The 27,946-nt window shown below is 35.4% G+C and overlaps 2 protein-coding genes across 5 annotated transcripts in view; one reads left to right on the top strand and one right to left on the bottom strand.

Moving 5' to 3' along the window:
• MACROD2 (mono-ADP ribosylhydrolase 2) overlaps nucleotides 1-27,946 on the bottom strand; it is a 2,080,661-nt gene that overhangs the window by 1,750,646 nt on the left and 302,069 nt on the right. The gene's annotated exons all lie outside the window — the stretch shown is intronic.
• FLRT3 (fibronectin leucine rich transmembrane protein 3) lies at nucleotides 95-13,623 on the top strand. 3 transcript variants are annotated; one of them, XM_025876864.2, is made up of 3 exons: nucleotides 95-305; nucleotides 8,351-8,545; nucleotides 10,103-13,623. In XM_025876864.2, the coding sequence occupies exon 3, from the start codon at nucleotides 10,146-10,148 to the stop codon at nucleotides 12,093-12,095; it is 1,950 nt and encodes a 649-aa protein (XP_025732649.1). In that variant the 5' UTR covers nucleotides 95-305; nucleotides 8,351-8,545; nucleotides 10,103-10,145; the 3' UTR covers nucleotides 12,096-13,623. The 3 variants fall into 3 exon arrangements, with proteins under 3 accessions (XP_025732649.1, XP_073734516.1, XP_025732650.1); XM_073878415.1 differs by having other exon boundaries at nucleotides 8,351-9,101; XM_025876865.2 differs by lacking the exon at nucleotides 8,351-8,545.

The raw sequence follows: 27,946 nt of genomic DNA, 5'->3' as shown, positions 1-27,946 counted from the left end.
AACAAGAGCTCGGCTAAGTCCTGCCCATCTATGACATCACCCCCTTCTTCAACCACTGCGAGGTGAAGCTTTAACTTCAGACTTGGAGGTGGGCTGTGTGCAGTAAACTGGAATGCTATCCCTCGCTCACTGCTCAGTGTAGGAGTGATCCGAAGCAGGACAAGCTCTGACTGCAGCTGCTGTTGGCTTTGTGTGGACTGGACGCGGAGCTTGGGAGAGGGGGAGGGTTATTACCCCAGTTCACAGTCAGTGGAATTACAGCTATAGCGGCAGTATATATGGGATTGCTTTTTCTCGTCTTCCTGGTAAGTGTTTCCCATGTTTTTCCTTAAGATTGTCCCAGAAAGTTTGCTTGGTTTTACTCTGTAGACAGAAATGACTTGGTACTATGAGGCATCCAAATATGAACGCTTGCTCTGTTACCAGTAAGAGCAATATATGTGTGTGCGAGCCAGCGAGGAAAATTTTGATGATATAGCCACATGCAAGAAGTTTCTTAAAACCTTCTTTCATTAAAAGGTAATAATTAATGGCTATTTTCTGCCTCGTATAGTTGCGATCTGAAAAGAGCCTTATGGAAAACCTTAAGTTGCAAAGTTAAATGTTAAATACTGAAGAATACAAGACAGATTTTTTCACAGAGAGGAAAGCGAAAGGTCTTGCTAACTTGGTGTGTACTGTATATGTGGTATGATCACCAATTGCTGTTTCTACAACTGAAAGAAAATCAATAATCCCTCACCCCATGAGTACGCAGTACATGAAAAGCATACATCTTGCTCACAGCTAGCCGAGCTACTCCTGGAGACTTCTGTGCCTCTGTAAGGATTAACAGCTACACCTAGATTTTAAAGCTTGCACTGCTATCCTGCCAGAACTGCTTCAAGCATTTCAGTCTTGCAAATCTCAACTAGTGAATTTAACTCAGAGGAGGGGGAGACTCTTCCCAACCATACCCCCACCCCCTCCAGGAGAACGCCAAAATCCACTGCTTGGGCAAATGTAGTATGTGACTAGCATAGTAATTGGCAAAGCCTACTCAGAAAAACTAACAAAGCTCAGCGTGGAAGCTATGCCTGATGTATGCAGTGAGTTCGGGGTGGCAGGGGAAAAAAAATGAGTAGAGCCCTCATCAAGTGGGATGTGCAGAGTATCCATTCACTTGCAACTTACAATAAGAAAATTTTACATTGAAAGAAATGATTTTGTACAGCAGAGCTTCCAAAAAGTAGTTAAATGTATCTTCTCAAAAAAAATTTTTTTTTTCTTCAGTGAATTTGGTCTGAAACAAAATGGTTGCATAGAGGTAAAAAGTGCAACAGGCCTATATTTTTCAACATCTGGGGGTAGATATTTGCCTATCTATCTATCAAAATTAAAAAGGAAAAAAAGCCTTGATATTTGCCACGTATAGAACCAAATTCTCGAATGCCTTTAACAAATAGCTATTTTAAATTTTCTTAAATCTATCTGCTCTAAAATGCACATATATGTTATTTTATTAGCAGCAAACAACATGAATAAAGCCACTAAAAAAGTGCATCAGCTGTAGCAATGCCTTTCATTTATCCCGAGCTACATATGAATATCCTGACTAGCATAAAACATAAAGAATGAATTTGTCTCTTTTGAGATAGAACCATTTATGCCTGCCCCAAAGTGACAGATGATTGATACTCATCTCTTTTGAAATGAGTAAAGAATCTATCTTTGAAAAGTACCACAAAATAATAATATTACCATTACTACCAATATTAATAATAATATACCAGGTTTTAATCTCTAAGAAAATTAAATCACAGATATGCTTAGTTTGCAAATATGTGTGTGTACATAACATATACACACCTGGTTACACAAACACATATGTTTATTAGCCTGAAATAAAAAACAGAGTTACAAAAACATGATTGTATGTATTTAAGTAGGAAAGTCATATCCAATTTTTTAATAGGGCACTGCCAAAACACATCAAATCCAGGAATCAGCAAAAATATTATAGAATGAATAAACATAAGGAATTCATTAATATTGTTCTTGTACAATACTAACCATCAGCTACTAATTGGGCTTTTCATTTCTCTGCCCCCCACCCTTTTAAATCAATGATGATTAGGTTCAAAATGCCCAACTAAACACTTCCTAAACATTAACATTTGTGAAATACATAATTGGGCAGCAAATAAAGTTTTTACAAAAAAGAAGAAAAACAGTAAGAAAATTTATCATAACTGAATGTAGCAGCAAAATAGAAGGTATGATTCTTTTGCTTTCAAGTGTTAATTAAAGAGCCTCCAATTCTATCAAAACTTTTTCAGAGCTAAATGAAGCGGTGTGAAATAAATTTGGTTGAAATCTTGTGGCTGTCAGACTTTGTTAGCAAGCTATTAATTATCTTTACCCCAGTTTCTTCTCTAGACTATATTGCCCAATCAAATAGAAACTCCAATTATGTTCAGCATCTCCTGCCTAGGGACACCAGACCCTAATGAACACTCAGTGTCTCCAGATGAAAAATACAATTATCAGCTTTAAACATGCAAGTGCACTGCGGAGAGATTTGTCCGTGCTTTTCTTGGCCACACACCCTAAGGCTTCCTCCTCTTTCTGGATTATTTTGAACAATTTTAAACCCTACAAAAATCAGTAGCAGAGAACTTGCCTTAAATTAATATTATATGAATGTTTCTTCTTTCTGCTTTTTATTTTTGATATGCCAATGTTATACCAACACTAAATTAAATCTGGTCATTTAAAGAAAAATTTCAGTGTATCTTAACTTTTCCCCCCTTTATTAAGGTGGGTGGGCTGATAACAAAGAAGGTGATTAATGGCAAGATTCAGAGTTAACTTAAAAATTCTGAGTTAAACCTCCTTAAATATTTTTGTTCAGTTTACTTAATAGCATTATAAATAATTGTTGAAAGTCCAATGAAGACCACCATAAATGAACTCAATGAGGGAAATAAGATTCAGTAATTTTTCAAAGGCTGTAATTTCTTCCCTCCTTTTCCCTTCATTCCCCTTTCGCTCCCACCCCCCACCTTTTGCCCTAGAGGCCTTCACTGTTCTTCTCAACGGGAGGCTTTGTTGTAATTAAACCAGAGAAAAACTGGCCGGCAGCAGCCAACATCTGACTTGCGGCTTCTGAAAGCAGTGTTCTGGTAGAGTGTACCACCCCCCAGTGGGCAAAAACTCTACAGTAAATCTCTCAGCAATATTAATTCTCAAAACTACATTTTTCTCTTCAGAGCATAAAAAGGGCTGTTTCTCGACCTCTAACATTCCACCATTTCAAAACTTATCATAAGTCAACAAACCAATTTCCAAGGAGATGATTTGCAAACGTCTTCTGAAAAAAGCCTTTTTCCTTTTAAGAGCCAAAATAGGAATATACATTTCAGAAAGCATTTTCCAGTTTCAGACTGCAAATCAACATCACTAAATTTGGTAAAACATCACACTAAAAAAGAGTTTTGAAAGCCATGTTTCTGTTACATAGAAAAGCAGGTTTTAGGATTTTGTCGTGACTATTGACAAGAACTGCAGAGAAAACAGATTTTAAGTCACAAAGGAATGAAATACAATTTCAGCAGCAAAGTTCATTTGTTTTGCATATGCATCATCTTTTTCCTAGACCCAAAATTAAGTGTCAGGAATGTATAAAAAGCTCTCTCCAGGTATTAGTCTCCTTAAATGAGAGAGAGAAATTGCTCTCACTTGATGAGACAATGACAGCTTTTGTTCTTTATTCTTTCACTTTTCCTGTGCACAAGTTACCGTGGCAACTTTGAAAAGAAAACCCACAGACCACATTTGGTTAAATACCATTTTTAAAGTATGCCACTGGACTGTAGATTGATCAGTTTATGTGTTGTTGATTTTCTTCCTCTTCATTTGCTTTACATCAGTAATACCCTACTCTGAAATGAAAAAACAAGGTGTTTTATGATTTGGGATGTTCTCACCAACCAGCACAGTGCTTGGCACACAGTAGACCCAAATAATTGTTGTATTCGTGTATGGAAACTTGAATATTAGAAATTTAAAGCACATCAACTAAACTGTACTCAGAGCACTGAAAAAGGAACTTTAAAGTTTGCAATGGAAAAATGTTGGTGGTTTTAAAAAATACAGTTTTAACTGCAGTTGCTCAAAGGTCAACGGAAACTTAAAGCTTGTTCCCTGCTCCAAGCCCTCTACTGCTCACCTTTACCACCCTCTAAACTAATGTCTCATTCATTCATACAAGTCTTGGTTCTCTAATTCACTTAGTCTGGCTTTACATACCATAAAAGGAAGAAGTATTCACTATTATGAAAGATGACATCCTAGTTTGCCTTTTTGTTTTAAGGAAGCTCCATTTAACTTTAAAAGCCAGTATAAATGAAGCAGAATTGGATTCATTTATCATAAACCTACTGGGAGAAAAGAACCAGTAACACAAAAAAGGAAAGTAAAAATCCCTTGCTTTGGAACTTTTATCCCCTATTTTGCATAAATAAAACACAACCTTCTTCAGACTAGGAAAGAGTCTGGATAAAACGAAGTATGAAAAGGCACACTTGCTTCTCTGCCGCTCAGCAAACCCTTCAGACTTCATGACTCTCAAGAGGGGAGTTAGAGGTCCTTCTGCTTGCCTGGCATTAAACAAAAGAATTGGAATTTTCCTGAAATCTGATGATCGTGGAAAATTTAACTACCAGACAGGCTGCTTAGAAAGCATTTTGCTGTCACTATCAACTAACCTGATGTACTCCAGTTTTTCAGTTTAACCATATATGTAGCTTATTTTAAATATTATTTGTCATTAAAAGACTTAGCATTCACAGGTTGATCATTTTCTTGTGCTTTCTAGCAGCAATTTAAGCCTTCATAAATAAACTACCTTCTAAAACTGTAGATTGTGATTATATAAATCCCAATTTAGAAATATTCACAGACTTGGATAAATCTGATTAAGCATGTGTTTTCAATTTCCAGGTTTTATTCAAAATAATAATGCAATTAACTTGGATTAAAAGTTCTACTTTTAGATTTAATATTTTTAAAAAGGTCCCATCATTAAGATATCATTATGTGAAGCAAATCATTAATAAGACTCTACGGAAATCTCAAACTCTGTACTCGATTTAAGGTTTTTTTTTTTCTAAATAAGCAATTATTTCAAATCAAAATCAGTTTAAATCAAAGGCAGCAAATAAAGGATTTAGGAAGTCAGTGCATATTATCAACATATAATCTTAATCTAAGTGATGAAAACATGAAATATCTTCTCATTTCAAACACCCCCACCTCTAAAATATTGTAGTAACAGAAATCCTATAAACGTGTAGATTGCCTCAAATCTTTGTCTGTAAATGCCAGTTTTCTATTCGATAAAACTTCTTAAAATATCTCAAAATGATAGCATCCTTATCTATTTAATACTTTCTTAGGTGTATCATGGAACTAAATTGGAGGCTTTTCACAGACTTGATTACATTATAAATGCATATTTTTTTAACTCCACAATTTTTGTTTCTAAAAAGAAATTGATGAGAGAGATCCCTATTAAAAATGTGATTTATCAGTGAGGTAGTTATGTTGTTCCTTTTGCCATAGTTTTAAATGCTATCTACTTAGTAATGATTCCATCAAAAAATAATTTTAAAACATTTCTTTAAGTAATCAGTGTCCATTTATGTTTTTCCCCAAGTTACCCTATTAATAATATTTTTCTAAAAGATTGATTCCTTTTCGTTCAGAAGTAATGGCCTCTTTTTCAAGCCTATGCAGACATAAAGGCTTCTGAAGTCCATGTTATGGAAACCTGGCCACAGTGTCCATACCAGTAGGGCTGTTTTCTTTTTATAATTCACAATTAACTACCACATCTCTGTGTGCATGTGCATGAATATGTAGAATATGTAGAGCCAGCTCAGACAAGGGGAAGTGTAAGAATGAGGGGCAGGATCACGTATTTTAGATAGATTATTATACCCTTTAATATGCAAAACAAAACTGTCTAGCACTATAGGTTCAAATATAAAGGGGAAGGAAAAGATACAAAACATAAGATATAAAACACAAACATGAACTGTTTTGAGCTTAAATAAAGGGAGTAGTGAGGGAATCTTCATTTCTCAGAGTATCCTCTCCAAAGAAACCTGTTTGATACTTTTGCCTATTGTTTTAATGTAATTTGGGGAAAAGAGAATGACATTTTCCAAGAATTTAATGAGATATAATTTAATTATTACCACTGTTGTATTAATGGCAATGTGAGTTTGCATATCAAACAGAGCAAAAGAAGCAGTTTTACAGATATAAAACAAGAAAAATAAACACCAATTTAGATTTTTTTTTCTCTCTCTCTGGGTTAAAAACTTAAAAATCAATACATATTCTTAGAGCTTGATTTCATAAAATATTTATAGTTCAGATACATGCTCTATCACTAGTTATCATTATGATCATCATCTTGGACATACTCTAGGCTGACCTGACTTGGGGAACAGTCAACAGTTTTTAAATCCTCATTCATCAGATTCATCTCCTTAAGTTTAAAGTGTGCTTTGGAGTATGACAAATGCCTGACTATTGGTAACATTTTAAGCAGGTTCTCACCAGTGATTTTTATCACAGCTTTTAATTAGTTTCTAATGCAGTTTAACAAAAGTAATTGTTTCCTCAGCTTAAATTAACCACATTATTTTAAATGTTGAATAATTTTCAAGCTTAGAAAATATTTACAGCAGACACTTTTTAAAATAACTCTGTCATTATAATTTCAACAGCTTGGTTTTTCATTTTCACATTCCAAGAAAGCAACAGTTTTCAAGAAAATACACTATTGAAATTCAACAATAATGAGCAAAGCCCTAAATGCATTACAGTAAAACCTCACTTTAAACAATAAATCATTTAAACTTTCCTCTGTGGGCACTTTGCAATATCCACTAGAGACTGCTAACTGCTATTTTTGTTTCAAGTTGCTTAAATAATAAATTAAATGGATCTGTAATTTTTTTTTAAGTTTCCTTCTGTTAATGCATTCTATGATAGTGTTAGTATTTGGTGGCAAACTAAAAGACACTGAATTTTCAAATAGAACCAGAAACACAAATTTTGGCCTTATTTAACATTCACTTCAGTAGTATTTGAATTCTGGAACAGATGCTATCCTTGTTGGAGGCTAGGTAATTACTGGGGAAGAAGCAAATTGCTTCTACTGTAGTCCTTAATTTCAGGGTCAAATATTTCCGTGATACCCTTAATGCTCCCTACATGTACAGAAAGCCCCTGAGTGGGTAACCCTGCATAACAGATACTGATGCTACCCACCTCTACCCCCCAAAAAATCTTCATGCATGTTAGATAATGGGCAAAACAGTCATCATTAAAATCACTGGGGTATTTTTGGGTTTTATTTGGTGAAGCGTAAGTCTTCTTTCAGAAATGAAAAATATACTTACTGGAAATTGGTGTGTTCATGTTTGAACCTAGAGAGAAATGCCTTGTCAGGTTTTGATACACTTTCCAAATGGTCATTATAAGGAGATATTTTGACATAGTGTCCTTTCTATTTCAAACACAGATTTTTCAAGTTCAGTTTGCCAAAAGAAAATTAAAATTGTATTCTCCTGAAAAATCAATAATTACTTGAACATCTATGCTACCTTTTGGCCAAGAACACCTGAGTAACTAGTTTCAAGATCATCAGCTAGTCCTCAGAAATACCTCTAAGGAGGAAGGTGATGACATTCACATTCTACATTTGGGAAAATTGAGGCCTATAGGAAGATTTAAACAGGGCACGGAGTGAGCAAATCAAAAGAAAAAATTCCAAAGCAAACTCTTTTCAAGTCTTTACATTGTAGATTGTATGACTTTGTAAAACCATGTTCAGAAATCTCTTAAAAGTTACCATGGCATTTCTGTCAAAAATCCTTGTTGCATATTTACTCACCTCTTTGACATATACTTGTTTTCTTCTTTTCAAACATTTTATCATTTTAAAAGTTCACTTTTAAAGACTGGCCTGACCTGAATTCAAAAGCCATGGAAGGCACTTACTTACTGGTTCTTGAATGAAGCTCTGCTTCTGTGTTTAATTTAAAGTGACATTAACAGTCAGTTAACAGCAGAAATTATCTGTTTGGTGACAATCTCAGCTTTAACTCTTACTTTATTTACATAGTAAAATTGGGAGGTAACAATCAAAAAGAGGTCATCTTACCCCTTTTCACCAACTATTATGATGAAAGATGTGTTGCTTAAAGAAAAACTGAAGTTAAATTTCTAGGAAATCTCTCTATCATGTTAAAGTTCATTATTAATAGTTCATTAAAACCTTTTGCTTTCACAGGAGATGCTCAGACCCAGTATACTTTAAGGAAGAGAAATGTAAAGGAAATCTAGTATGCTTTTTTTTCCTACGAAGAATATTTGAATTAAGTTTTACCTCTTAAAAAAGAATACCTATTCTTCCATAACGTGACTGTACCAGATATTCTGAGAAAGCAGCAAGAAGCAAAAGCCGGAAATAGCTATTTCACAGCAGGTAATCATACCTCAGGATATAGCTACTGTACAAAGTTTATACTTGGATAATCCTGGATAGGAATAAAGGTGGGGGGTAACTGACTGAAAAACCTATTACTATACAGGCCTTAGCATCATGAATGGCTTTCTTCATGAGGATCTGAAGTTACTATCTCTGACCACATTGCACAGAAGAGCCAATAAGAATTTCAAAGACAGCAATTTCTACTAAGGGAATTAAGCTACACAAAAGGAACCTTCACACAGAAACTCTATCAGAAAAAAAAAAAAAAGTGCATAGGAAGCCATGTGTTCTACATAGTAACAGGAAGCTGAATTGTTTCTGGTCCCTACTTTAATGAGCTTGCCCACCATGCTGAACTGCAGCTGGAATGTTCATTGACAACAGCGAGCCTGATCTGGAGGTGTGTGCGGCATAGGATTACTTGAATAAACAGTGAAGAACATTTCCAAGGACTGAACAAGAGTTTATAAGTCCCAGTCCCTCACCAGGAAAATAATATATGCGCATTGGATTTTCACTCACGCAAAATTTATTCACATCATTCAATAAGGTAGGAAAAATATTAAAGTGTTTTATTTTCATGCCTGAAATTACAAAGGCTAATTAATATGTAAAAGTGCAGAAGAGATCATATTACACAATAGATCAGTATAAATCTATTAACTCTCCAGCCATGGGGAAAGTTGAACCATATTCTAGATTAGAACTTGAAGAAAGATAAATGCATTGTGAAACATATTATAAGATAGAACATAATCAAAAGTCTGCATAAAGCCATTAAGTCATATAGTATGAAACATACAAAAAAAAGTTGAGAACAAAAGAAAGGACTAGTTTAATATGAAATGGAATTTTCCACTTAGGTTAGCTGAATGTATTAACTATGTGTTCTTTCCTTCCTTAAAATTAGATGAAAAAGATTCCTTCTGATTTCCTTGTTAGAAATACCTATGTAATGATATTTAATATTAATAATCAAAGAAAAATACTAACATCAATAATGAAAACAAATGAATGGCTTTACTAGGATTCAGGATCTTAAGAGGTATTTAACTTAATATTCCCGAATACTAAGAAGATAGATTTTTTTTTACTACACATTTCTACACCTGTACAGTCTACCTAAGAAACAGACATCAGATTTTAATTTAAAAAAAGTAACATTATCTTTAAATACAACAAATCATATTACTATGTGTCAATTATGAATATTAAGAAAAAATTAGAAAACTGATTAGCTTGGTCAGTGACTGGCTATAGAATTGATATCAAGTATTACAAAAATGCTCAATAAAACTTTTATTATATTTAACATTTCAAAATCAAATGGATTTGGGATATGATACTCCTTAATACTGCAAGCATTTAAGGTAAAGAGATTATATGATCATGTTCATTGTTAGCTAGCAATAAACCCTACACATGCAAAAAAAAAAATTAGTACATTAAAAGTGATTATGCACATTTTAGTTTCCACATCTATTTTGAATACTATTTCAAGTATCTTTACCTGATTGTTTTCTATCTTTCTTTTCACTCACTCCATTTTAGGGCTCTGACGCTACCGTGTACAAAGACCTCAAGACTGCTGACCATGATCAGCCCAGCCTGGAGCATCTTCCTCATCGGGACTAAAATTGGGCTGTTCCTTCAGGTGGCACCTCTATCAGTTATGGCTAAGTCCTGCCCGTCCGTGTGCCGCTGTGATGCAGGTTTCATTTACTGTAATGATCGCTTTCTGACATCCATTCCAACAGGAATACCAGAGGATGCTACAACTCTCTACCTTCAGAACAACCAAATAAATAACGCTGGAATTCCTTCAGATTTGAAAAACTTGCTAAAAGTAGAAAGAATATACCTATATCACAACAGTTTAGATGAATTTCCTACCAACCTACCAAAGTATGTAAAAGAGTTACATTTGCAAGAAAATAACATAAGGACTATCACTTATGATTCACTTTCCAAAATTCCCTATCTGGAAGAATTACATTTAGATGATAACTCGGTGTCTGCTGTTAGCATTGAAGAGGGGGCATTCCGAGACAGCAACTATCTCCGACTGCTTTTCCTGTCCCGTAATCACCTTAGCACAATCCCCTGGGGTTTGCCCAGGACTATAGAAGAACTACGCTTGGATGATAATCGCATATCCACTATTTCATCACCATCTCTTCAAGGTCTCACTAGCCTCAAACGCCTGGTTTTGGATGGAAACCTGTTGAACAACCATGGTTTAGGTGATAAAGTTTTCTTCAACCTAGTCAACTTAACAGAACTGTCCCTGGTACGGAATTCCCTGACTGCTGCACCAGTAAACCTTCCAGGCACAAACCTGAGGAAGCTTTATCTTCAAGATAACCACATCAACCGGGTGCCCCCAAATGCTTTTTCTTATCTAAGGCAGCTGTATCGACTTGATATGTCCAATAACAACCTAAGTAATTTACCTCAGGGTATCTTTGATGATTTAGACAATATAACCCAACTGATTCTTCGCAACAATCCCTGGTATTGTGGGTGCAAGATGAAATGGGTACGTGACTGGTTGCAATCACTACCTATGAAGGTCAATGTGCGTGGGCTTATGTGCCAAGCCCCAGAAAAAGTTCGGGGGATGGCTATTAAGGACCTTAATGCAGAACTGTTTGATTGTAAGGACAGTGCAGTTGTAAGCACCATTCAGATAACCACTGCAATACCCAACACGGTATATCCTGCTCAAGGACAGTGGCCAGCTCCAGTGACCAAACAACCAGACATTAAGAACCCCAAGCTCACTAAAGATCAGCGAACTACAGGGAGCCCAACAAGAAAAACAATTATAATTACTGTGAAATCCGTCACCTCCGACACAATTCATATCTCTTGGAAACTTGTCCTACCTATGACTGCTTTAAGACTCAGCTGGCTCAAACTGGGCCATAGCCCAGCATCTGGATCTATAACAGAAACTATCGTAACAGGGGAACGCAATGAATACTTAGTCACCGCCCTGGAGCCTGATTCGCCCTATCGAGTCTGCATGGTTCCCATGGAAACCAGTAACCTCTACCTATTTGATGACACCCGTGTTTGTATTGAGACTGAAACTGCACCCCTTCGAATGTACAATCCTACAACCACCCTTAATCGAGAGCAAGAGAAAGAACCTTACAAAAACCCCAATTTACCGTTGGCTGCCATCATTGGTGGGGCTGTGGCCCTGGTGACCATCGCCCTCCTTGCTTTAGTGTGCTGGTATGTTCATAGAAATGGATCACTCTTCTCAAGGAACTGTGCATACAGCAAAGGGAGGAGAAGAAAGGATGACTATGCGGAAGCTGGCACTAAGAAGGACAACTCCATCCTGGAAATCAGGGAGACTTCTTTTCAGATGTTACCAATAAGCAATGAACCAATCTCAAAGGAGGAATTTGTAATACACACCATATTTCCTCCTAATGGAATGAATCTGTACAAAAACAATCACAGTGAAAGCAGTAGTAACCGAAGCTACAGAGACAGTGGTATTCCAGACTCAGATCACTCACACTCATGATGCTGGAGGCCTTGTAGCAGACTGTGTTTTGGTTTTTTTAAACCTAAGGGAGGTGATGTAGGAACCCTGTTCTACTGCAAAACACTGGAAACAAGAGACTGAAAAAAGCAATGTACTGTACATTTGCCATATAATTTATATTTAAGAACTTTTTATTAAAAGTTTCAAATTTCAGGTTACTGCTGCGATTGATGTAGTGGAGATGCCTGAACACAATTCTATATTTTAGTATTTTTTAGTAATTTGTACTGTATTTTCCTTGCAAATATTGAAGTTATAAACCATTTACTTTGTGTTCTACTGAGTAAGATGACTTGTTGACTGTGAAAGTGAATTTCCTTGCTGTGTTGAACAATCAGGACTGAGTTCACATGAGATCCTTGTAGTATAAGCACAGGCCATTTTTCACTTTGGTATTAATAAAATGTAAAAAAAAAAAAAAAGCTGGCTGAATGAGAAAAATTAAAGTTCAAAAAATAGTTATGAAATAATGTTCCAATTATTCAATTTGTATTATCCCAGTGGTATTCAATAAATTAAAATATGTGAAGTAATGGGCAATATCAAACTTGCTGCATATCTCCATTTTACTCTGAGCAAATTAGATATCCTTAAGAAAGTAAGCATTATCTTCTGAACTGAATACATCAACTGGCATAAAGGAGTGTGAAGTCTGTCGTTAAAACCACTGTTAAGAAAGCTTTGAAAATAAAGGACTTCACAAAATCAATAATGTGAGCACGCTTCTAAGTTAGGGGGGAAATTTGTACTTAGGAAAACATGAAAACTTAGACTCCATAGTATAATGAACACAGACACCAGAATTGCATTTTGGTTTTGCCTATACCATCCTGATTTTTGAAAAGTAAATTCTAAAGACATAATTGTTAATGTTTATAATGTTTTATCATAAATGATGTCAAAAAAGAAACATATACGTATTTAAAAAGGTAGTGTAACCATAAGCAATTCCCCTAAACAATGCAGAGAAAGTAGTACTTTAAATAAGGAAGAATTTAAAAGAAAAATAAATACTAGAAATCAAATTTAGATCTGGTTTACGTGAAACGTTTTAACACTGTACATAAAAGTTCAATTTACTTTCACAATGATCAAGAATACTGCCCATTACTGTCACAGTTTTCCACATATTACATAATGTAATGTAACATTTCTTTCTAGCTTCCTACTGAATTGTGAGCTATTACTTGTTTAAAAACCACATCATTTTTCTGTTGCCATGATTTTTTTTTTCCAACAAAAAACCAAAGTGCATTGTACGCCCTTTGGCCAGTCTTGTATGTGCCTTGATCCAACGCTACATGTATTCAGCTTTTGAAACTCGACAAATTTTTCATACTTCCTTAAATATGAAAAATTATGGTCTTATTGCTGAATAAAACAAGAAAAAAGTACAAAATAATCGTGCTTGCTTTTTCGGGATTATGTTACTATCACTAAAGTAGCAAATTGCCCAGCACATTATTCCTAAGCACCCCCATGTATTTTTCTAGGCATAAAAATAAACGTTGGCTACAAATAAAAAAATAGCAGTATCTTGAGCTTGTGTATCATTTTACTTTAAAGAGTTCAGTGTTTCATGCACAAACTAATTTCCTAGCAGTCTTTTAGAACACTCTTATTTTGCTTATTCAAGCCAAAGATGGAAAACTTCAGAAGTGGTGCTGTGATCTTTCCGTCTTTTTTACACTGCTGCCATTGTCCTGACTGATACTTTTTAAGGTGGTCTTTGAAAAACTAGTATTTTTTTTAAATAGTTTTGGTAGTGTGAGTTGGCATTAGAGTATTTGGAATCTAAGATCTATCACTTACTAGGTACATACTTAAAAATAAACCACTTTCTCTTCTTAGCTTAGTTTCCTTATCTATAAAATGGGAGCGATTAGTTCAGCCCACCTCACAGGGCTGTGGTGAGGATGAAAGGAGATGATATGCATAGACACTGAACAATGTTCAACTAAACAGAAGTTACTACTATTATGGTCAAGAAAAGTTTGCCATGTGTTTCCAGAGGTTTGCCATGTAGTTCTGCTTCTACTGGTCTACTAACAAATATCTCCAGCTGCGTGTGAAACCTTATTCATTATTCATTTACCATCTTCATATGTTTCCCAATACCTTCTCTTTTGACTTCCTGTTATGAAGAATACTGTTTTCTAGCTAACTTAACTAGACTCGTGTGATTAACATTAAATATTGGGAACATTTTGTGAAGGAAGTTTGACTTTTGCTTCCAGAAGTTTTGAGTAGTTCAGCTACAGTGCTGGCAGAAGTCAAGGAAAGGGCTGGATAGTTCTATAAAATTGCTACAAACCTGTGAGTTGATAAAAAATCCAAAAGCCAAGAGATTATATTGACTGTTTTCCAGTTAGTACATCTTTCATGAGCACAGAAAATTTTATGTATGTTCTAATACATGCATTTTAATTATTTTACCTGGGACAAATCAGAAATGGGTTTTATATCAGCATATAGAGACAGCACTGACAGGGTAAAAGTTTATTATTTCCCTAGGCTTGCTATGAAATCCAAATATATATCATTTCAATAAAATAATAAAATACAAGTATCTACCTTAAGGGGCACTAAATTAATTATAAAATACATCTGCATGTATCCCAAACTAAATGGTTATAATTTTTACTGATCAAGTACTAACAGAGAAAATTATAGGACAAAGAAAAATTCTATCCTGAATATACAACTTGTAGATTTAACAAGAATACAATTTGGGAAGCTACCAAAAAAAAAAATTTTTTTTTGAGGGACAAATCGTTCCTTTGCTGAATGTTTGACAAAAATCAAAAATTGTTTTTGGATGCAGCTTCTTGTAACTGCATCAAATCACTGCATTTATGTTCTCATTCCCTATTAAAAACAATACTGTGCTCCATCTTTCAGCAAGGCCGATTTATTAAAAATATTCCCCTGTGCCAAAAGAACTAGTTAAAAAAAAAAACAAAAAAAAAAAACCTCTGCCTTACTAACTACAGTTTCTGAGTGAAGCACATTTTATAACTACATGCCAACATGACAGTTTTCCTGAGGAATCCAAAGAGACCCACATGCTTTAAAGTACCTGAAGCGTGGGGGTTAAAGGAACCAATCCACCACTGAATTTACTTCAATATTAACTCATCTGCTGCTGAAAACAGTAGTGGCATTTAAAATTCTAATTCCTCTCTCCTAATTAGCATGATTAGCAAATCTTAATTTAGCATAGCCTTGGAATTAAAACTATTGTTATTTTATGCTTTGGGACTTTTGGTTAAATTGGCAAAAAATAACTCATGCTTATCACTTTCTTAAGAACTTCAAAGTTCTCTACATATAAAATCTCAACAGCGAATGACCTATACAGAATGGCTTCTACATGATAAATAGCAGAAGCACTGGCTTCAGGAAGTATGCTGTCTATAGGATGTAAGGCATAAACATAAAATCTACAACTGTGGTATAGAAGAAATAACTATATCTATTTGGATGGATCAAAGAAGATCTCATGAAGGAGGTAAAATGAGGGCCCAGTAGTAAAGGATAAGAAAATATTTAAAAAGAAAACTAGATACTGGCCATGGAGAAAAAAGGAGAACAAAGTCATGGAGATAGGAAAACAGGGGCAATGTTTCTCAATGCTGGCTTTGGTCACAATCCCTTGGGGAGGCTTTTATAAAGATAAAAAAGCCTTAATACAGACCTACTAAATTTAAATCTCCCAGATTAAAGTTAGATATTTAAATTTTTCTTTAATTCCAAAGGTTATTCTGTGGCAAATAGGGACACCTGATTTTGGAGATATCTGGGGAAAGGCCACCAGGCCTGCTGAAATACAGGGTCCATAAAGGAAGTAAGGCTGGAAAAGCTCTTTTATGGCAGGCTATGTAGTGTGTTGATTTCCCAGCTGAGAAGTCTGGATGATACGCTTTGGTGACAGTTTCTGAGCAGGTGTATAAATAACTGGTATACTTTAGGAACATCCTGTAGAAATAAGAAATATTGAATGAAGGATGAATGAGGAGAAACTAAGAGCAAGAAGATAAGTTGAAGGACATGCAATACTGCAGGCAAGAGAAAACAAGGGCCTAAACAGTGGAATGGGGTTTTAAAAAAAATCTAATTCAAAGATACACGAAAGGTAGAATTCCTAGGAACTTGGAACTGAGCAAAGAATAAGCCTTGAAGGTAATGATTTTTAGCCAAGCAGAATGCTGGTGAGACACTTAATGATGAAAAATACTAGAAAACAAATCTCAGAGTATTTTGTACATATTAGGTTTGAACAGGTGACCTATGCATGGTACAGACTTACACTGGCTATTAACTGTGCCTTCTTTAACCTTCCAAGTGACCCAGTTTGGATCCAGTTTAGATGATAAACTATAATTGTCTTAGGTTTTAAAATACTTGTATGTTATTCCTCTGGAAATGTCTATTGCAAAGTGGGAAATGAGGGTCTGGGGAGAGATCCTCAGTGAATTATTATTATTATTATTATTATTATTATTATTATTAAAGCTGAGAGGGTGGAAGACAGCAGCAACAGAAGTGAGCAGAGGGAGGGAAAAGAGATGAGCCACAGGAACACCTATGTTTTGTGAGGACAGAAGAAGGAGAGAAGCAAAAAAACAAAAAAAACAAAAAAGAGAAGGCACAAAGGAGGAAAATCATGAGAAGAAAATTATAAAATCAAGAAAGTACAAATATTTAAAAAAGGAAGATGTCAAACATAGTCTGGAATGTAGATTTGGAAGAGGACACTGTTTAAAATGGAAAAGGAGGGGACTGCTGGGGATTCTAAAGCAGTGTCAGCAGAGAGGTAAGAGCCTCTAGGATGTTGACAGGATAGTAAGAGATAACGAAAGCAGACATAAGGACTAAGACTATTTCTAGAGGGGAGGAGGGTAGGCGGATGGGTTGGCCTGCTGATGGGTATTAAAGAGGGCATGTTCTGCATGGAGCACTGGGTGTTATGCACAAACAATGAATCATGGAACAGTACACCAAAACAAAATATGTAATATATGGTGATTAACATAACAATAAAAATTAAAAAAAAAAACTAATGATGTACTATATGCCGGCTAATTGAACATAATAATAAAAAATAAATAAAAATAAAAAAAAGAAGCCTGAAGGGTGGGGGGATCAAGATAGATAAGAAGGAAGTGAGTACCAAGAGGAATACTGACTGACCTCAGGAATAAGATGGGGTACAGAGATAGGAACCTACAATGAGGACAGGGAGCACATTCAATAGGAGAAAACAGAGATGCAGGAGAGGTGTGGTCCAAGTCTTGGCTGTGAGTCTAAGAGGACTGAAGTGAAGATGTGACTGAGAAGCTGCAGTTTTGGAAGAGTCACCAGCAAGAAGTACAAAGTCACCCAGGGAGATGGAAAGGGTTGGTGTGAGGGTAAGGTTTATAAGACAGGTCCTAAGGAAGATGGGGAAGCATCCCAGAGATGAAGAGGAGGGAAACAATGATGGGATCAGGTGATATAGATATAAAACAAGGACTTCAAAAGAAAGGTTTTTGAATAACAGTGACAGAAACATAGTCAGGAAGTGATCTTTCAGGGACAGAGAAAAAATTTTTGAAACTCCCTTCCTACATTCCACACCCCACCCCTACCAAAGTTTCATCAAGTAGTGACAGTAAGAGATGGAACAGGTGACTGGAAGGTGTCATCCTCAGGAAACAGATGTCAATTAGTTCAAGGTCATGGGAAGAATGCTAAGAAAAATGTCAGTTACATGGGAAGTCAGAATCCAAAAAGTAAATGACCACAATGGGACCAGTGGAAGCAGTTAGAAAATAGGCCTGAAAAGGAGTTCAAACTTCCAGATAGAAAGACACACAAAACAGAAAAATAGAGCAGAGGAGGGCACTGTACTTAGGACTCCAATAGATGATCACAGTTAAAACGATGTTGGCTGTGAGAGATTGGTGGAGACTCCTGTTCTAAATAGTATAGACATTTCAAACAGATGAAAGAAAAAGAACTAGAATAACCAATTAACCTTGCTCTATTCTTTGAACATCAAAATGGAATAAAATCTCACTTTATCTCAAAATACACACTGAAGTACTTCCTAGTTTTATCAATCTTTCCCACAAGTATCATAGGATCCCAGGCAAACAGGTAAGCAAAGCACATCATGGACCCCTCCCACTTCCTATCCCCCATCTCATTTTTATATTATTTGGGTGAAATGAGATTAGAAATGAACTTTAGGACTGACTTGAAAGTTGTTTTTTTGTTTTTTGTTTTTTGTTTTTTTCCTTTTTTGCGAGGCTTCAAAAGGAAGCATGCAGCCACAGGGGTGTGGAAGTTGGGGATAATGGGATTTTACAGACTGTGTGCACACATAAAAGCAGTGGTGCTTTTTCAAGGCCAGCTGGCTGGGGCAGGGCGGGGGCAGGGGGTAGTCTAGGAAATTACTACCCAAAGTAATTACCCTTCTGAATATACATCACAGCTCTGATAATTGTGACATTACAAAGCTGAGGCAAGTTCACATCACTGTTCCATTAGAAAGCACGGAATCACTGCTGGAATTCCACATTTTAAATTTCCTAAATATGAAAACTAATGTTAATAAAAAGGCGGGGAAGTGAAGACTATAAAACAAAAATCTAACAAAATTATCTTATAAAATATGTTCTATAAACATTAGCAATGTCTTACCCATACTGTGGGCTTAATGACTGCTGATCTGGGGCTGCTGCAGACCCTCCCCTTTGTTGAGGACTCTGTCAAGCACAGGGCTAAGTATTTATATATATTTAATCTCATTTAATTCACACAGTAACTTGACAGAGAAGAATTACTATCTGCATTTCTCAGATGAGTAAATTAAGGCTTTGAAAGGTCATGGAGATATTTTATTCATTCAACATTAACAATGATTTACTGAGTACCCACTCGATAACCGCGCTTGGGGCTGGGTATACAGCACTGAACCAGAAAGATACCGAGACTATGGCTGGAGACGTAGGGACTCAGATACTAACCAAAAACCAAATGAATATAAAGTGAAAAGTTGTGACAGGTGCCTCAGAAGAGAGAAACATGATGCTACAAATGAGCAAAACAGGAGACCCTATTTAGATTGGGTGGTAAAGAAAAGCCTAAGACCTTGGGGATAAAGTGTAAGCTATGCGAAAAATAAGGTAAAGAGTGTCCTGAGCACAGAAGAAGGGATGTGTTCAAGTCACTAGAAAACTAAAATTTTTAAGATTAAATCTCAAAACATTTTAATGGGGGCAAATGTGAATTTCCCCCCAAAGGCTTATAGACCTCTGCCCCACGATGCTAAATGATAACTTCTGGAGGTCAGTAGTTAATAGCTGTAAGCTACCCTGAGAATAACACCTGTCTTTCCTGCAGCTTTCAATAAACTTAAACTCATAGTTGGCAGACACATCTTAATGTTTGGGTTCACTACAACACCTCCTCATGATTCCTTTATGTCTTCTAAGAGCCAGAATGCAAGTGCCAGATCACCTATTTGCCAGGCTTGGTGATGAATTTGAGAAACACAACCCATAAGTATTGCTGATTAGCCTACAATGGTAAAGAAATGCCAGGATTATTTGATGGTTTTCAGTAATTATTTGTTTTAAAATAATCTTTGAATTATTAGAATTCAGCGTATACTTAGCAGATATATATAAATACAGACAAGGTATTAGAAATCTACATTTAATTCCATGTCCATAGAATCTTAGAGCTAGCTAGACAAGATTTCATGAACTTTGGTGATATGTACTAACAAATTTAAAAATTAATCCCCTCATTGTTTTAAAACAATACAAATTCAAAAACAAAAGTTTGTAATTGAACTATAACTGGTTTACAGTTTTTAAAAAGTCCCATTAGAAAAACAAGTAGCTGCTTGGTGAGTCACAATATGCTTCTAACTACTGTATTATACATGACTCACAGCATTCACTGTCTGAGAGTTAAATGTTCCCTTTACTGTTGCTATTATCTTCTAATATGCTAAATATTTTTACTTATGTATTATTATCCCTATCCCCCATTAAAATGTAAACTCCATGAAGGCAAGGACCTTTTTTCACCTGCTGTTTCACCTAAGTCCTTCCAACCTGTAGAACAATTCTTGGCACCTAGCAGACACTCAAAAAAAATTGTTAAATGAATGAAAAAAAAAGATGAATGAGCTTCAAAGGGTTGTATCACTTTGTGAAAGCTCTTCATAAACTGTAAACCATTCTATGAATGTGGAGTATTATCACCATCTTCATGATAACTCATGTAGAGCATTTACTAAGTACTCTATACCTTTTACTCCCCCGTTCACAAAAGACACTGAGGTTCAAACAGATTAAGCAATTCACCCAATAACCAATATAAATGGTAAAAGTAAGACTCTGAAAAAATAACTCAAATCCAAAGGCAAGGATCTTAATCCCAGATCTTTTTTATGTTGTTCTCTTCCTTGTGACATGCTGACTGACTCCAAGTATGTAAAACAAAATACACTAGAACACTCTATTAAACTGTATGTACAATTGATACTTGAGATGATGATTAAGAGCATTGTCTTTGAATCACACAGATCTGGGTTTGCATCCAGTTTCTGCCACTTACTTGGGGTATGGCCTTCGGCGATTTAGCCAATCTTGCTAAGCCTCAGTTTCACCTTCTGTGAAATAAGATAATAATAGTGCCTCTCTAATTGTAAGGAATAAATTATATATTTCAAATGCAGCACTTAACTCATACCTGACTCTTAGTAAATGCCCACTAAATTTTCTTTTCACCTTTGATGATGAAAAAATATTTGCCCAGTATCTGATATTAGAACTATCATTTGAACACAGGGTGACCAAAAAAAGACAAACAAACAAACAAAAAAATGGAAAGTGGGGAAGATCAACAGACTTTCTCTGCATTTCTATTTTCCTCTGAACCCTGCACTGATTTTACAGAAGCAAATACTAACAAAGGCACACCTTTCTTGCTCTCTCCAACACAGAACTAGGCTCATTATCTTACCCTGCTACCCTGTGGTAAAAGAACAAGTAGGAATGTCAACTGCTAAAAGTGGAAGGAGTAACAATTTTTTTTAAAGACTTTTTTATCTTAAAGCTTCTTTATATTTTCCAGAATCTTAATAAAAATTTGTGTTGCATAAGAATATCTAGATAGCTACTTGTTAAATAAAGTTACAGAGTTACTAAAGTGTATCAGTGTATGAGCACCAGGGACAATGTTTCAGATAAATTAGCCCGGGCTGGTGGGAATCATTTTTATTGGGAAAGAGTGATAGCAGCCAGATACATGTCTCCGGCAACTACAGTCTTCTGTTTAAGTGTGACAGTAAACTGCATAATCCAGGCTAGTCCCTTCTAGTTGTGAATCGAAATTAGCATGCCCTTGTTCTTAATTTAAGGGAGAAGGAGAGAGAGGTTTTTTTCTTTGGTTTTATAAACACGTTTAAACAAGAGATTCTTATTTCCTGGTTTATCAGGTGTTGATCTTTTCTAGGTATAGGAATTTAGTTAACATATTTCTTCAGAAAATTCCTCTTTGAATGTTAACTAATATACTTAAAGGGTTAGGTCTAAGAGTGAAAATTAGATTTCAATATTTATTACAGTACAATAGTATTACCTAGAAGAAGTGTGCTGGTTCACAAGCACATTAAACTTTCTCACCTCCCCAGACAAATTTCACAAGTTCTATTCCAATTCTTCACCTTTCCTTAGAAATCCCAGACAGAGGTAGCAGTAGGAGCCATTAAAACCAATTAGCACTTCACTTTCATTCCGGGACAAATAAGAGGGAAAAAGAGAAGAGGTTCAAGCTAACTCTTCAATGAATATGTAAATTTATAAGTCATTTCTGAAGGAAAACATTTACTTGAGACAAAACCACATGTGTGAAATAGTTAATGCTCAAATGAAGGAAATTAAGTGTAACTTCTTTCTAAATGTGCACAAAATACCTAAGTATTCACCAACTATACTATCCTTAAAATATTAAGAAATACACAGTTAAGAATCTCTTAAAAGTATCTTAATCCCATGCTGTACTTTCAGCCAGTCTGTAGCAGATTACAGAGTAATCAACTTCTTCTTTAAAAATCTTTCTGGAACAAGAAATTCTATATTTCAGAATTTTTTCTAAAATTTAATGTTGACACTGAAGTGTTTTAATGTGGATGTTAAATGTAGACATTATTTAATATAGACATTAAAGTGTTATATAATTACCTTCTAGAAACCCCCCAGTAACTACTATTTTTTGTGCAAAATGCTGAAGAGATGACAAGATAACAGCATATTCAAACATGTCATTCTTGCATATAGGGTAATGGTTAAGAGTGCAGAATTTTGGAGTTGTGCCAACCCCGGTTCAAACCACACTGGTTCTACCACTTACTAGTAGGGTAACTCTGGGCAAATTACTTAATCTCTAAACTCACCTTTTTTAACCCTACTTTATGGAAGTGGCAAATGATTTTAAAGTATATGTGCTTATACTTTAAAGTGCTTAGTATAGTAGTGCCTGATACATTAGTTAAGTACATAGCATTTAGAGTCTATAGACTATAGGGTTAATTGTATAAATTCTGAAATTCAACTTCTTAGGTTCAAAGCCAAGCTTTCTCACTTGTCACTTGTTTGGTATTGGATTATTTACTTGTTTGGTACCTAAGTTATTTCACCTCCCTCTATAGTATTAGTAAATATATGAAAAAAGTTTAGAAGAGGGCTTTGAACGTGGTAAGCACTCAATGAATAATTTCAAAAATTACTTCAACAAAGTTTCATAGAAGCTGAAATTTAAAGAGCATATCAGAACAATTTTCTCTCCTGGTATTTGAGTAGACCAGCATTAGAAATGAACACTATTAATTCACATCCAGAAATCTTTCCTATATACCAATATGTGATTATACATTAAACAAGCTTGTAGTATGGACTCCCTAGTTTCACGTTTCCCAGACTTGTCTGATGATACAAATCACCTACAGATTGTGATTGAGCAGGTCTGGGGTGGGGCCTTGGATTCTGTATCTATAATCAGCTTCCCAGGTATGTTACTTTGGGCAGGCTCAAAAACCCTGCATTACTTGAAGCTGCAACTAACCGCCAAACCTAAGAATATTAAGCAGTCACACCCACTGAACAGAATTATTGTTTTACAAGTATATGTAATGGAAATGGGAATGTTAAAAAGATTTTTTTATTCAACAAATATTTTGTTTAGTATTTAATACAAAATATTCACTGAGCATATATTACAGTACAATTCACAAAATGGTATATGAAAAGTAATTGAAAAACCACTTCATTTGGGACATGAGAGTGGCAAACAGAAAGAAAGGAAATATACTTGGCAAAGATACACATAATTATATAATACCATTTGTCCTGAGGAGTTCAAAAAGTACTGGGGCAATGGTGCTATTGGTCAAGAAGTCTGGTTCTTCAAGAAGTCTGTTATAGTTATTTATGACACTGCTGCCATTGCTAATGAGCTAAAAATGCTAATGACTGAAGAACATTCAAATAACAAATTCACAGCAAAAATAATTTAGAGGGTATAACCATTTTTTCCTTGACCCTTCTGAACATTAGTCTTTAGAAACAAAGTAGAGTTTATCTCTTATTAGTAAAATTAGCACAAACTTGGGTCTGCATTTTTTTCCAAGAAAATGATAAAAGGAAATGAGTTTCCATTTTCCAAAGCCTCCACACCCACCCCACACATACACCATGTACGTGCTCAAACTATGAGCAACTTTTACAATTGAAAGATCTGGAATCTACCTCCTAGTAGAAACACAAGTATAAATAGTTTTGTACATCTTGTTTGTACAAATAGGCACATATATTTGTATAAATAGTACATGTACATCTTGTGGTCAAGAATTATTACTGTTTGAGATTCAATGTAGTAAGTGGAGATGTAAAACAGTGAAATCATTATGTAATTCTCTATAATCTCATTATGGAATTGCTAACTACATGCATGAATTTGGAATAAAATAAACCTACATGCAGTCATTATAGATATTCAAATATTACTGATCCATAGGAGCATGAGTGAAAATAAAGCATCTACTGGTATTACTTAAAATATGACCCAAGGGAGCAGGCACAATACTTCAGGTTTTTCAGTTATCCACTGCCCCAAGACTTAGGAAAATAAAGGGCCACTTAGGACTCCTAACTACTCCTAAGTGATCATTGCTGAGTGGTGAGATGATAGGTGGATTTTTTTTTTCTTTTTTTACTTTCCTGACTTTCCAAAGTTCCTAATTTAAAAAAAAAAAAAGTACTGTATTCTTTTTATTACTAGGTAAGGTAATTCCTTTACTTAAGGATATTATCTGAGGGATCAAATTAGTAAGGCCAATTAAAAACTTTGAAGAGGCTGTATCATGCTCTCCCTCAAAGAAAATCTGTCATAGGTCTTCCTCATAATAACAAATAATACAAGAAGAAATAATAATACGAGGGCTGAAATTCCATGTGCTACTTACAAATGTAGGCCTTCGAAAAGATGTTTCATCATAGCTAGCAATGTTAAGTGACATAATAATTTCACTGATAGTGATAAAAGAACTCCTATTCATCTGGTGTTTGATCCAAAAACACACTGGAAACCTACTGAAGGCTGGCAAATAAAAAATGCTGATCCTCTCTGAGGAAAAGGAGAGCCAATTCTTCCATGGGATTGTTGTTACAAGTATAGGACCTAACCCCTGACAAGGCTTTCATTACTTATCCCCTACCCTTTCTCCCAAATTTCCCACTCCTTCCATCTTTATTCTTTCCTATTCTCTCTTTAGTTTTGGCCTATCTCCACAACCAGCTCCTTTAGGAAGGATTGGAAGGCACTGTTATTACAAATTTAAAAAGGGACAATTGTAGACAGACGTTGGAATCTCTGCAGGAGATCTATGCAGCCTCCCATGCAGACAAACATGAAGACTTCCTACAGCTAATCTACAATGGATTTCTTAAGGGATACTGCATTTATAAAATGGGTCTAGTCATTTTCCCTTGAGCCTTTTTCAAATTTTCTTGGGCACCATGCTGATAAGGTTAAGTCCAAGTTGTCTGACTTAATGCTATTGTAGAAGGCAATAAGGATCCATAAGGAAAGGAGTTCACTATGAGTGGTTTAAAAATAGTTACACCCTCACAGAAAGGCATCTGTCAAAGTGAGTTCCATACAATGATGTGGACTAAGTCAAAAGATACAAGCCATTTTAATCCAGTGCCTTCAGCTGCTTAAGATCCAGATTCCACTGTTCACTGCAAGACTTCAGCTAACATATTCTTCAATGATTCAACACAAGAGAACTCAGCAGTGCATAGTGACAGAGCTCTCTGAGGTTCTCAAACTGAAAGCTGTTTACACTGGGTTTACATAGTGCAGAAACAACTTAGGAGGCAAATAACATAAATGCCATCACCATGTTCCAGTCCAGAAGTTTTTATTATAGCAAGTTTAGCTCTGGGCAAGCTGTCCCAATCAGCACATTGTGATGGCAAAACACGGACGGTATTTTCTTCCTAAGCAGTATATAACACTCGGGCTGTTCCTGAGAAGGATTCATGAAACAGCTCTAATCAACACATTATAGTTGGAACAGCTAGATGTAACATTCACAGCTTGTATGACTTAATTGTCAAAATTGCTTGCTTTCCCGATGAACATAGTTTTTAACTTTCAGTAAAATCAACCAAAATAGTTCATCAACTGTCATGACAAATAATCCCTACCCTTCCACCACCTATGACATCCTCTGAGCTATAACTCAATTGTTAGAAAAAATTAGAAATGGATATGAGTGACAAAATAATTTACCAAAATGTATCACCAGAAGCAGTTAAATAAGAAAATTTGTCCAAGAAATTTCAGAGCATTGGTAATGCTTAAAGTTCTTGCCTAGTTCATGGCAATATAAGGCTTAATAAACAGGGTGTCTTCTGAAAGCTGGAAAATCTTCATTCTCTTCCCAGCTAATTGTTTTGTGATCTTCTAACATATTAACTTACTAACGTCAAGTTTCATGCTATTGTAGAAGGCAATAAGGATCCATAAGGAAAGGAGTTCACTATGAGTGGTTTCACTACAACAGCTTTAAAAAAAAAAAGCTTGACAACTATCCTAGACTATGTCCAAACGGTTTCTCAAATCAATTAAAATAACTGAATATTACTAAAATTTTATTTAAAGAAAAAGTGAATAGATGAAGCCCGTATCATCCTCCAGTTTATTTTTAAAAATAAAATAAAAAAGAAAGTTAAAAAAAAAAAGCCAAATTTCTTGATCAAAGCTATAGTGAAGAAAACCTAAAAGGTAAAGTGCCTGTCTTTCATCGACCCATGTTATCAGTTTAGGACAAGATTCAACTGTCTTTCACATTCCTCAACCAAAATTCAGGACCATACAACCAGAGGTCTCTTTGGCTCTTGAATCAATATTACGACTTCAAATTTTAGGTCAACTTTATTACAACAATAAGGAGGACATCTCATTTTCAAATTATGCTAAAATTTTCAAATTAATGATAAGCAACTATCAATAAGTCTTCCCTAACTTGTATACAGGTGCTTTATTTCCCTCTCTGATTAATAAAATCCCCTTCCTTTCCTGTCAAGAGTATCATGTGTACGTGTGTGAGATCCATGGACCACACTTTGAGTAGGACAGAATACTTAGGTTCCAGCTGCAGCAATCAATATCTAATTTGGGTCCAGGTATGGTTTGGTATACCAGTTAGTGGCCTTTGCCCCTCTAGCTCACATATCCAAGAGGTAGTGGAACTTGGGCTAACTGGCACTTCTGCGGGAGCCGCAACAACTCAAGGGCCTCCTATTTAAGTGACCTTCATTTTGTTAACCCAATCTGAGGAGATTGGGAGGAGAGAATATTAGGGACATGTTCACTCTCGGCTTCTCTACTCTTTAAGACCTAGATACCTGCTATTTTGCTCTCCCCCAAAACTTTTCCTCTCCCCTAGAAAATAAGAGTTTTAGTTTATCCCTGCTTGATAATGAGGTGCTGGCTTCAAGACCACTTCAGACACTTCAAATATCAACTGTCAATTGCCTTATGTCAAAATTTGTGTTATTGTGAGGTGCATTCCTGTGTAATGTATATTTGATCATGATTTCAGAAAGCATCTAACAATTTTTAATTATATCCTCCAGGACCAGAACAGAGAACCACAGGCTGCACAGTAATGTTATTAGTGGACTGAATAACGAAAGCCCAAAAATTGATCACCAACGTCTAGAGAGAGGTCTCTAACAGCACATCACAGGACTCTGTCCTCAAACTGAAATTTTTCATACTTTTCGTCAATAACTTCAATAATGACATAAAACCTTCCTACTAAGAATTGTATATTAGAGGTAAAAATAAGATGTTTAATGACAGAAGTAGATTTTAAATTCATACATTCATACACACACACAGTTATTGATTACTATGTGCTAGATTGCAAATCTTCAGCAATATACAAATAAAGAAACAGTGTTTCCTCAAGAAATTTATGACCTAGCAAAGGAGATAGGGAAATAAATACTTATGCTGCAATGCGAAAAGTGCTACAATAGGGAAATGAATACATGACAAAGAAAAACAGAAGTATTACCTGACTCCCACTGGGAGAGTCCAAGAAAATTTGGGATGTGAAGGTGAAGATATCCCATGATCCACTGTACACATAGAGTCTGACATTTGGGACAGGTATATGCCCTGAGATAAAGATTTAGGAGAACCTATTATAGGTTCTCATTGAAGCCAGGGGTACAAATGAGATGGGTCTAGAA

The sequence above is a fragment of the Callorhinus ursinus genome, unplaced genomic scaffold (assembly GCF_003265705.2).
Source record: "Callorhinus ursinus isolate GAN/ISIS: 27379988/994484 unplaced genomic scaffold, GSC_fseal_2.0 scaffold29, whole genome shotgun sequence".
Lineage (NCBI taxonomy): Eukaryota > Metazoa > Chordata > Mammalia > Carnivora > Otariidae > Callorhinus > Callorhinus ursinus.
The sequence above is the reverse complement of the archived record's forward strand: the minus strand, read 5'-3'. Positions and strand labels throughout refer to the sequence as shown.

Bases quoted from the DNA above. Each gene is read 5' to 3' on its own strand.
- FLRT3 (XM_025876865.2), top strand. From the start codon at position 10,146: ATGATCAGCCCAGCCTGGAGCATCTTCCTCATCGGGACTAAAATTGGG.